The following is a 12,496-nucleotide window of genomic DNA, read 5'->3' as shown; positions in this document are numbered from 1 at the left end:
CTTCTGGCCTCTGCAGCCACATCTGCAGAAATCAAAGCACAAATCGCGCGCTGGGAAGCTCTGCTTCCAGTCCTCACCTTGAAGGAGAAAGTAATCTGGAGTTGTGCGCTTGAGAGCTGCCTTTGCTTTATCACTGCTCCAGTCCACTTCCAGTGCTTCTTTGATGGAGCAGAAGACCACCTTCTGTTGAAAAAAGACAAAATTGCTTAGGGATAAAATATGTTGGCTTTAAATCACAAGGCAGTAACTCTTCACCATTTCTAGGAGAAATGTCATTCTGTAAGGTTTACTGTTCATTAAAAGAAGCTGAGGCCCATTCAAATCCAATAAATGTTTATTGAGCACTTACTGTGTGTTCCTCTGGGCACTGGGGACACAGAAATCAACGACATGTACTCCCTGCACTGAAGAAAGACAGAGCAAAGCTAAAGACCTAGTTCCATTCTGGCTCTTTCTTGAACTCTGGTGATTTACGCCACGGAAATACCTTCATAAGTGACCAAGAATGTGTATCTAAAGATATTCAATAAATTTTCTTTGTATTAGTAAACAGAAACAAACAACAATATTCATAAATAACAGAAAAGAAAAACAAGCAAAGGGGATGGAATGAAACCTCCAGGCTGTGGAAATGGAAATGGCATTTGCAAAAGCTCTGTGGTAGGAGGAAATATGGTTGAAACCTATTAAGCTACATCAAATTTTCTCAAAAAAATGCCAAGAGACAATTATATTTTTAAATATAAACAACTAAATATGAATGAGAAAATGGTTTTCCTTTCCCTTTCCTAAACAATTAAGTCCAAAAGCCATTTGCTGAGACTGAGGAAGGGCAGGGAAACTGTGTGTGTGTGGAGGGGTTGGGTGGCCTGGTTGGAGGGGACAGAGCAGGGCAGGGTAAGAAGGGCATCCCCAAGGGCAGCAACAGGAGACTGATTACATCCAAGGACTTGATGCAACAAGAAATTACACTGAGAATCTGGGGAGCCAGGTTTCTCACTGTCAGAGAAGAAGAGAATTAGAAATATGGAAAAGGAGAAAAGGAGAATGAAGCCTGTGGTGAGAGTTATTGGCATGAACCCGTTTTCTATATATATAGGCAGATAAAGAAATAAATGTAGATGCAAGTGTTTGTATGTGTACACATACAAATATTTACCTGCTGTGTCCACTGAGAAGGTCTAAAAGCAATGATACTCTGATAGCAATGAGCACATCTAACACCTAGATTTTGGTTTCTAATCACCACTAAGAGAAACATTTCTCCTTGGAGATATGACTGATTTCAAAACTGGGGCAGCAGGAACAGAAGAGCCTGAAACAAGGAAAGTCCTCAAAGAATGATGGGCCATGTCAAGAGGTAATAGGAGCCAGCTTAAAGAAGCTTCCACTGGTCAAATCTGCGGATAAATATACTACAACAATTTGAGGATAAAAATAGACTATAATACTGTAAGTAAACTATGATCCATTAGTCCACAGACCTACAATTAACTAATTAATAAAGTTTGATAGGAATGGGGTATTTACATATTTTCAAAATACCCCTCTACAGAATACCTATTAGTCACACAGGGAAAAAAAACTGTTTTCAAAGGAGCAGTCTGGCAAACAATCTTACTCATGATCGAAGTTAACATGACCAGTAAAGGGGTATGTGATAACCATGCACCAGACCACAGGATGCAATGAGAAGCATCCATGTTGTGATATTTTTGCCAAAGATGTGTAGCTAGAGTCTAATCACGAGGGAACATCAGATGAACCTAAACTAAGGGACATTTTACAAAATAACTGGCTTAGCAACCTTCAGGTGTCATGAAAATCTAGATGCACACATGATTCTGAACTGGATCCTTTTGCTGTTAAGGACATGATTGGAACAACTAGTAAAGGTGGAATGGGGTCTGAGGATTAGATGGCAGCGACGTACCCATGTGTATTTCCTGATTTTGATGGTTGGTTTCTGATTAAGGAGAACGCCTTGTTTGAGAAAATACAGACTGAAATATTTGGGAATAAGGTGGTAGCACCTTACTCTCAAATTTTTGTCAGTACTGGCTACTTTTACCAAGTTTAAGATGGTATATGTGTGTAAGTGTATAAATAATTTCAAACTTACAGAGCTGTGCGTCTTTCTTCCTGTCTTCTCTACACACACACACACACACACACACACACACACACACACACCCCAGATATTTTAAAAATAAAAGAGAAAAAAGACAACAAAGTTACAATTTAGCAGGGTAAGTGAACCAAGATCTATCAGCTACCAGGCAGCTTGCTGAAGACCGTAATGGATTTGAAAGATGAAAGTTCAAATTGCTGGTGAAGATAAAACAGTGTGGTTTTCAAGGGGGCTTTCTGCCACCCCATAATCACTCCTTTGGTGTCTGGATCCATTGTAAAAGCTGGCATACAAGATGTTTGTACTGCCCTCAAACCTTTTGGTCAATGGGTCTGTTTGACCTTAACAGGTAAGTCACGTAGTTAGCGGAGTGACATTTAGTGCCTGATACAGACTTGCCAGACCCTTCTTAACAAGTCTTACAATGCAGATCAAGCCATCAGCAGTATGGTCTGGAAATGCCATCACAATAAGAAAAGTCTTAACCAGGTTTCAGAAACTACCAAGACCTTAATTCAGAATTTTGGTAGTTTGCCTGGCAAAGACCAATGCTAAGAATCCACTGATTCGTTAGGCCATTATATGACAAATGAAGGGAAAAAAGTTGTTTTTACAGTCTTAGTCCCAGGCAGGCCCACTGCTAACACTTTCAGGGCCTGAGGGTAAGAGTACAAATGAAAAGCCATGTCTACATATTTAGTTATAAATCACACTAATAAGTTATTAAGTATATTATATTCTCCTGCGTTGACAAATAAACCTTCTTCATAACCACCTGGAAGACCAGGTTCAAATCTGGAATTCTCACACTCCTTGGGAGTACTGTGCCAGAACGAGATACCCTGGGAAGGCCGTACCCGCACCCTTTCCCCGCTCTGGCTCTGACTCAAAATGCAAGGGGCTTTGCACTTAACTTTGCAAAAGGCTTTGCCCATCCTTCCCCCCCAAAACATCCACCCCTCAGGCCTAGGCATGCAGACATTGTGGCAAGGTCTGTACTCCAGAGGCAGATCAGGGAAGAAGCCCACAAAAGCCCGGGAAGTAGCCTGGGGTTATCTGGGCAGGAGATTCCAGGGGTCCAGGTATCCAGAATGTGGTCTAGAACTGGAGGAAGGCTACAAGATCCAGGCAGATGCAGCTCCTTCATCCCATGGGAATGGCTGGAGGAAGGCCAGAGTGGGACCTTCTATAGCACCAGGGCCAAGGATAGAGGCCCCTTTCCCTCAACTCTAAGGGCAGAATTAGACTCAGTTCTGCCACTAACTTGTGACCTTAGGCAAATGAATTAACCTCTCTTGGGCCTGTCAGTGGCTGACAACTTTTAGAGAAGTTTCCTGGTATCTGAGGAGGAGACCCCCTGTGGCCTTGTCTTTAATGTGTACCAGCCCTCCAGCCACAGGTGACAAAGCCAGGGGTGGACACATGTCCCAAGCCAGACCCATCAGATTGTTTCTCCTGGGAATCGTGAGTATGAAAGTTGGAAATGGAGACACATTAATGTCAGAGCTCTAAAGAGAAAGGCCAAACCCCTGCTGCCTCCGAGGCTCCCCAGCTGCCCTGGTCTTTCCCCTTCTCAGATCACAGGAGCTACTCCATGCTTCTTGTGCTGCTCCAGCCTGCCTTCAATTAACGCCCCCTTTTCTGGTTCAAGGTACCCAAAGTCTACTATCATGGCTCATAACTATTAAAAATAAAACAAAACTTAACCAAGCTGCCTATCGTAGTAGCACAGATGCAAAAGGTGGTGCTTGCCTTACCGACCTCACTGGCATTGAGTTTATAAAAAGCCCGCTCGACGGTGCTTTCAAGGAATGAAGAGCCTTTCAGATGAAGCAGCCAGCAGTGCCTGCCAGGTAGGAGCATCCACCACCCCCCTGAATGAAGGTAACTCTCACACCTCACTCATCCCTCCCGCTCCTCCATGCCCTTGGCTCATGGATCCCTCTGCCTCGAATGCCTAACCCACTCCCCTCCACTGTCCATTTTCTCCTCTGACGATTCTGGGCCTTGAGGATTTCAATCTGAGAGTCTAGTTAAGACTAATAATAAGCCCTCTCACACCGTTAACTGATCCCCTCTCCTCAGATGGGTAGCAGCTTCCTGAGGCAGGGACCACAGTGAAAGGCACAGCATTGAATGGACTAGATTTTCAATAAATACCCCTGAGCTGACAGGACCTACCTGCTTTTCATTTGCCAAAAAGCCCAACAATAAATATAAAGATGAATTCTCCACACAGTCTATCAGCTATCAAATTAAGGGGTTGTGCTGGGCCATTTAGAATAGTGGGAGACTGCAACAGGAAACTGGCTCAATAGATGATGGCAAGGCAAAAAGGGGAAGACCGACACACACAGCCATTCAAAATCGTGTTCTCCAATTGTACGCCAACTATATGTCAATAAAAAAATAAACAGAATAGAATAGAATCATGCTCTCCAAAGTAAGCATAAAGATTTGAGGAGTGCTTATGAAAATATATGGAGTGAAAAAAGGAAAAGACAATACATATGTATGTCATATATTACATTAGATCATTATACATGTCTTGCATGTACTAATATATATTAATTAGTGCTCTAATTTATTATGTACATGCATAAAAAGAATACTGACATCACTGGGTAACAGGGTTCACATTTTCTCAACTTGTTCTGTATTTTCCACATTTGGGACTTGTGAACCTACTTTACTTTTTAGATCAGGCTGAACATCTATAACAAGTGATACAGATCTGGATGTAAAGCTGAATGTAAATCAGAATTGAAACAACTTTCAAACTACAGATTTCTAGGTCTAATTTCCACACCTACTCATGAGAGACTATAGTTTTCAAAAGCATATTAACAACTGACAACCACAACCCGAGACAGTTTTCACACTCTGCAGAGTGGCAAAAGAGCCTGAAGTTACCAAATGTTACTGTTACATGCTGCTGGGTTTGGAATGTAAATTGAGGAAACTACTTGAGAGCTATTTTTCGGGGTCTGGTAAAGTTGAAGATGTGCACATCCTAAATCTCCTATATCCTAGAGAAATCACACACTTACCCAAGGAGATTATCTATACACACACACACACACACACACACACACACAAAATGACTGCAGCACAATTTGTAAGAGCAAAACCTTATATACCTAAATGCCCATTAATAGGAGAATAAATAAATAGTAATGTTTTCACACAGCAAATACTCTATGGTCAAAACAAAAACAAAACAAACAAACAAACAAAACTGCAGTGCTTGCTGTCCAAGAGAACTTGCAATGATGACAAGAACATTCTGCATGTTGGTGCTTTGCAATATGGCTGCCACCAGCCACCTGTGGTTACTGAGCATGTGAAATGTGGCTGGTGAGACTGAATTTTTAATTTATTTTCAATTTCATTAATTTTAATTTAAATAGCCACATGCGGCCGGTGGCGACCATAATGGACAGCAAAGCCCCAGAACCACACACAAACACAGATGGCCTCACAAACGCAAAGCTGCTCTTAAGAAGCACACGGCAGCAAACATAAAACGCAAAACCGACTTTTAAGAAGTTAAAAAGCACACCAAACAATTCTATGTTACTTGGAAAAACAAACACGTGCAGTGAGAAGAAATGCCCAGAATAAGAACCACAACCGACGACAGCGGGTGCTCATGCTGGCGAGCGATAACCAGGGGGCCTCGATCACATCAGTAATGTTTTATGCTTTAAACTGGGTGGTGGGTACATGGTGACTAGCCCTACTATTCTTAATTTCATTTTTAATTTATACCTACAACACCACCTAATAAGCTTTATTCCACTGTTTAGATTTACAAACACATGACAAAACACCATGCCAAGCAGGGCTATATCCACCCCTCCTGGATACCTTATTAAATCCACACAAATGTACCAGCAGCCCTGAGAAGACAGAGAAAGAACACCCAGATTGGTACAACAGTACTGGGAACGTTCTGGTTTTTAAGTTGCATAGTATTTGTTTTACCGTTATGTTCCATAACTTGCAATGATGTCGCGGGATTTTTGTATATTGAATATCTCTCTCTCACTCTCACACACACACATACACACAAGACTAGACTGTGCTGTGATGATGGGAGGGACTCCTCTTCCTCATCCGTAGAGCCAAGAAACTTCTCTCAGGTGAGACAAGGCACCACCAGCACCCACCCCACACTCCACAACTGTCCTACCTGCAAAACCTACTATCAGCAGTCCACCAAATTCTCTGCGATTTGCACCCTGCACCTCCCTGCCTGCTCCCCTCACCCGAACCAAGTGATTCTCTGACAATTTAGTTTTGAACCTCTCTGGCCTGCAGGTTCTGGTCTAGGCAACCCAATGACTTACTTCTACATATTCCTAGCCAAGAACCTTCTCTTCTTTAAAAGTCTGTTCTCTCAGCTCAGCTCAAATAACCTGAACTATGAGAACTAATGTACTACAACATTAATCCATTTATTTGATCACAAAGAAAGTTAACTGAATAAATCTGTTTTACAATGACAATAATCTCCTCCAGAGCTGGGTCACATTATGATGCTGGACCAGCCACAACTACACTGAACAAACATTTCCTGGGGACCTCCCTGGTGGCGCAGTGGTTAAGAATCCACCTGCCGGGCTTCCCTGGTGGCGCAGCGGTTGAGAGTCTGCCTGCCGATGCAGGGGACACGGGTTCATGCCCCGGTCCGGGAAGATCCCACATGCCGCAGAGCGGCTAGGCCCGTGAGCCATGGCCGCTGAGCCTGCACATTCAGAGCCTGTGCTCCGCAACGGGAGAGGCCACAACAGTGAGAGGCCCGCGTACCGCAAAAAAAAAAAAAAGAATCCACCTGCCAATGCAGGGGACACAAGTTCGAGCCCTGGTCCGGGAAGATCCCACATGCCGCAGAGCAACTAAGCCCATGAGCCACAGCTACTGAGCCTGCGCTCTAGAGCCCGCGAGCCACAGCTACTGAGCCCGCGAGCCACAACTGAGCCTGCGTGCCACAACTACTGAAGCCCACGTGCCTAGAGCCCATGCACCGCAACAAAAGAAGCCACTGCAATGAGAAGCTGGCACACCACAAAGAGTAGCCCCCACTCGCTGCAACAAGAGGAAACCCATGCGCAGCAAAGAAGACCCAAGGCAGCCAAAAATAAATAGATAAATTTATTTAAAAAAAAAAAATCGCCTGAACACAAGTGTGCGGGGTACCGCACTAGGAACAAAGCAGCGAACAGAACTGCCCAGCCCGTATGGAGCTTCAACTCTAATGAGGGAGACCCTGACAAGTAATCTGAGGTGTAGCCAGCATTACAAATCAACGTGCCACAGGAAAGAGGAGGAACTACAATAGTCAGTCATCAGGAATGATGCTTTAAGGATGGGGGTGAGAGGAGGATGAGAGAATTGTCAACAAATTGCTCACAAAGGGGGAAATCAAAATAATGAATCACTCCTCAACTGTGGAATTTCACAACTAATTCATGAAAAAAGGATTACGGTGCCCAAATTAGCCACCCACTACATCAGAAGCAGTGGTAAAATTAAATCTGTGGTTTCTTAGCATGTCAGAAGCAAATCCTACTTTATGTTTAATCTTTAAAGAGCTATTATGGAGAGTACCCACCACCAGGCATCTATCTACTCCTATCGGGCAGCCCCCTAACAATAAAGAAATATGAGCAGCAGCACGGGAGCACGCTGGTGGCTTTTTAAAGTTTTCTGGAGTGATCCCAATTTTCACATACTTCATCCCACCATCCTCACAAAACTTCAAGTTATCCTAGAAACTCCAAGGGGATTCACCTTGTGGGTGGTAAGGTGCGCCTGTGCCCTTCGCCACTGCCTATGCTCTCTCCCCACCTATTCCTTCCTTCTTACACTGCTGTGTGATCTTGGGCGGGATTCCTTAACTTCTCTTGGCTTTAGTGTCAGCTGTAAACGGAGACAAGAGGGCTAATTTGCTTCCCTGCACCCAATACAGTGCCTTCTCCACAGCAGGCATTTTGCAACTCGCAGATACAGCAAGGGCTTGCTGCTTGGAGCGAGGAAGCCAGAGTCACTCCGTCTCGACAGCTGTGCCTTTTCTTGACCCTATTTCCTGTGACTGGATGCCGGTCCTGGCTTTGGTGCTTGGCAGACTGTCCTTCACATGCCAACTCGAACAATTCTTCCTCTGGGAAGCCTTTCCGGACACTTCCTCATCACAAAACCACTGCAATCTCCTTTATCTACTGCATACTAGAGCCCACATCAGGTCTGTGCCCAACACCTGTTTCTGACGAAATCTGTCTCATCACTTCTCCTGGGCACCAAAGGAAGCAAACAATCTACTACTGCATGCCTATCTCTGGGCTGGGCATTTTCCCACTGCCGTATTTATCATGATGGCACAGGTGCTAGAAAGGCCCAGCCAGTGTCTTCCTAGACGGTGTGAAAACCACAAGCTCTGTTTTTCCTCTTTGTTTTTTAACGTTTCTAATTTAGGAGCACAATGTGTACCTTGAAGCAAAAGTGGCTTTACAACACTGGGTTGAGCCTAAGGGAAAGGGGGAGGGGAAGGGAACCCTAACCAGAAGCCTTTCACAGGAAACGGGAAGTGGTTGCTTCCCCACCCCCATCCTGCACGCTGAGCATAACCCAACTAGTTGAAAGGGCAGAATCTAAATCAAGGGATTTTTGAATTGGAGGAAAACTTCGAAATCGTGGAGTAGTCCCTGCCAAAATGGAGTCGGCGCGTTATTGCAAGGTGGCAAAGCCAAGGCCCAGACCCTGCTCAGCCCGGTCCTTCCACAGCGCTCTCGGTGAGGCTGCACAAAGACAAGGTTTGGAATCCCAGGGATTGTCATCAGGAATGCACTGAATGCCTTGGAACCTTAAGGGCTCAGGGTTGGAATCCAAGCCTGAATTGTCCCAGTGAAACAGCTGACTAACAATGTCAGCTGGGGAATATTTTGATACCTTCAAATTGGGCCCCAAGTAGGAAGAGGCCACACAAAGAGCTGTGTGACTGAAGAGCCCTAGGAATGGTACGCAAAGGCCGCCGAGTGCCTGCCAGGGCTGCCCACATTCTCCTCATAGCTAGCTAAAGTGGCTCCCAAAAGAGGTTTCCAGATCTGCCCCAGTGGGCACCATCAGAATTGACTCCCAGGAAACTTCCAGCTGTGAAGGGCAAACAAAGCTAGGGCTCTCTGCATTTGAATGTGAAAGACCTGCCTCAATCAGAGAAGGCCCTTAAGCCATAAAACCCTTCACACCAAGGCCAAGTGTCACACTTGTAAGAGGGTGTGATTTATAAACTGACAGCACCCACAAAGCTGCTTTTGTACTCCTCCCTTAGTTAACAATTTATCTCCCCCACCAAACTCACGGAGCTATTCAGATAAAGCTTGACTGGGCCTCAAAAAGAAAGAAAGAAAGGAAGAAAGAAAAAGACCCAAGTTTTGGCCAAAACACCAATGTTCACTCCGGATAATTATGGTCCTGTGAATAGACACTAAAATTAGGGCTTAATAATTCCTCTGTATTACACTCACAGCATCAAACTATTCCAATACAAACATAAAGAGCAAGGAAAAGAAAATCTCCAACGCAGCCTTGCTGGAAACTCAAAAGAGTTCCACTTTTGTGGTTTTCTGCAGTCTCTTTTGTGGTTTCTGCACTCTTAGAATCCCCCCTTTAGAGCAGTTTTAACTCGACACCCTGACCAGCTGTTTTTCTTTCTCAACATTTAGATCTACAAAGCAAAGAGTAAATAAGGGCTTGGCCATGTCTTTCCTCTCGGTTCAACAAAACCAATTCTGGCCACTTCATCTTGTTTTTTTCCCCATCGCATGAATTCCCTTCTCAAATTCCAACACTAGCTACAAAACCATCATCTGTCTACTGATTCCCTTTCCAGTCCTCTTTCTATAACATGAATTACAGCACCAATCCTAGTAGAGACTAAGCCCCTAACATAAACTACATTAAAATATATATATATGTATATATATATATATACACATCTGATAACACTTGTCAACATTGAGACCTTTCTTCTTAAAAGGTTATTTGGTAGGAAAAAACCAAAAACTTTATTTTAAAAAAGCAATTAAGCAATTCAAGTTTAAACTGTCTCCCTGCCCACTTAGGACCTTACTAAATTGTCTATCAATCTGAAAAAAAAAAAAAATTTGTATAAGAGTGCAGTCTTCCCTGGTGGTCCAGGGGTTAAGAATCCGCCTTCCAATGCAGGGGACATGGTTCCATCCCTGGTGGGGAAACTAAGATACCACATGCTGCGGGGCAACTAAGCCCGCGCACCTCAACTACTGAGCCTGAGCTCTAAAGCCCACGTGCCACAACTAGAGAGAAGTCCGTGCACCGCAACAAAAGATCCCGCATGCCACAGCTAAGACCTGACTCAGCCAAATAAATAATTAAAAAAACAGATGTAGCAATAATAAAAGTGACCTAAGTTTAAAAAAAAAAAAAAAAAGAGTAAGGGGCTGTGCTGAGAAACAGTCTTTCTGACGCTGCTCCATACATCAGAGGCGCAAATCTGTGGCCCACAGAGCAGGTAAGTCTTGCAGGCGTGTCCTCTTTAGTCTCTACAGGGTGGATGGAAACAGCATGCAAAAAGGTTGCCGGTATTAAAAAGTTTGGGACAGAGCATATTAAAAAAAATCTTTCTTTCTCATTCTCTTGAAAAATCACATCTGACATCACTAGGTCCACATTCCCTCACAGCAACAGCCGGCTGGCACCAAGCACAGCTGCCCCTTTAAATGGGACAAGCGCTGGCCTAGTCTGTCCAGACTGCCCCCCTTCAGGACTACATGCTTGCTTCCCTTGCTGGCAATGGTTATGGCCCATAGCCTACAAGCCCCAGGGCTTCTGACCCTTGACACCACCCCTCTCCTCCACATACCTTTTTGACCATGGTTGTCTCAGATGAATCAAGTTTGGCTCTCTTGGTATCAGGTCCATCTTCTACTCCTTGACTAACTTTGGCAACTTTGGTTTTCTCCCTAGAGGGTGACAAGGGGAGGGAATCGAGTTCTACCCTATGAATCATGCCATGAGAACAAAAAGAGCATCAGTGGCTCACTGAATAGGATGGTGGTTAAGAGCAAAAGCTCATACAGATCTGGCTCAAATCCCAGCCCGGCCACTGACTACCTGATGCCTCACTGACCTGCTATGTGGGAATAATAATCCCTGAAGAATTATCAGAAGAGAAATAACAAATTGCTTAGCACACTGCTTAGCACATAGTATACTCTCAATAAACTTTGTAAATGTTCCACCTGAATCGTGAAATAAAGAGCTGAACTCAATTCCTCCTCTCTGCCATGGGGAGCTCACATTAAAGTAATCTGGCCTTCTTTTCTCTACTGTGACTTCTTTATCCATTTATAAGGTGCCCAAAGAACTAGATTTTCTTAAAGTCATAAAACATAAGAGATACAAGAGGGCTTCCCTGGTGGTGCAGTGGTTGAGAGTCCGCCTGCCGATGCAGGGGACACGGGTTCGTGCCCCAGTCCGGGAGGATCCCACATGCCGTGGAGCGGCTGGGCCCGTGAGCCATGGCCGCTGAGCCTGCAAATCCGGAGCCTGTGCTCCGCAACGGGAGAGGCTGCAACAGTGAGAGGCCCACATACCGCAAAAAAAAGAGATACAAGAGATTTTGAACATGTTTGTCCTTCCCCCATCTCGACTTTACAGGCAAGAAACTTGCAGACTGGAGAAAGTTCAGTGACTTGCCTAAGAAGCTGAACGAAAGAGAGCAGTTCTTGACTCTTGGTAGGAGGCTTCACCTACCACACAGGGTCTCTCTTTACCTCTCATCGGCAAGGGTGGTGGTCAAAAGTTACAGCCCCAAAACCAACTCTTGTAGTTTCACAGCACTGGTATCATCTGCCATCTTTCATCTAGAAGCTACAAGTTCAAAACACTGCAGGTCTCATTATGTGAGAATCACCATGGTCTGGAACCTCAGTGTTCAAAATGAGAGGAGGTCTGTCTGTTCTGCCAGAGCAGTCTCTAGACCTTGGAGCTTTTCCAAGGTGGACTCTGGCTGAGTGTGCCTGCAGAGCTGCCCATCCAACTAGTACTCATTTTACCATCTCTCAACCTGAACACTCGCAAGCCCCAGCTGGGGAACAAATGTTTACAATCCGAGCAGGTTCTCCCTGAATAGAAAGTGTGGCTTCACCACCTGAAGTCCAAACTGATCAGATACCCACATGGTGTGTTTCGATCACCTTAGAACTGCTTTCCTCATGCTCTAGAGGAGATCATCAATTTGGAAGGCAGGGGCCACATCTCCTATAATTCTGAGCACACAATCTATATATTCAGTAAGCTGTTAATGAATTGGTTTCCCAAAGT

The 12,496-nt window shown here is 44.5% G+C and overlaps 1 protein-coding gene across 1 annotated transcript in view; it reads right to left on the bottom strand.

Moving 5' to 3' along the window:
• The window catches only part of SAE1 (SUMO1 activating enzyme subunit 1), a 74,317-nt gene that overhangs the window by 38,859 nt on the left and 22,962 nt on the right, over positions 1–12,496 (bottom strand). The window contains exons 5-6 of the mRNA XM_079906808.1: positions 11,034–11,133; positions 78–183 (exon numbers count right to left, since the gene is read on the bottom strand). Coding sequence (XP_079762934.1) covers positions 78–183; positions 11,034–11,133 — 206 coding nt within the window. The remainder of the gene's footprint in view (positions 1–77; positions 184–11,033; positions 11,134–12,496) is intronic.

The sequence above is a fragment of the Stenella coeruleoalba genome (genome assembly GCF_951394435.1).
Source record: "Stenella coeruleoalba genome assembly, chromosome: 20".
In the NCBI taxonomy this organism is placed as follows: Eukaryota; Metazoa; Chordata; class Mammalia; order Artiodactyla; family Delphinidae; genus Stenella; species Stenella coeruleoalba.
This window is presented reverse-complemented; position numbering and strand designations above follow the sequence as displayed.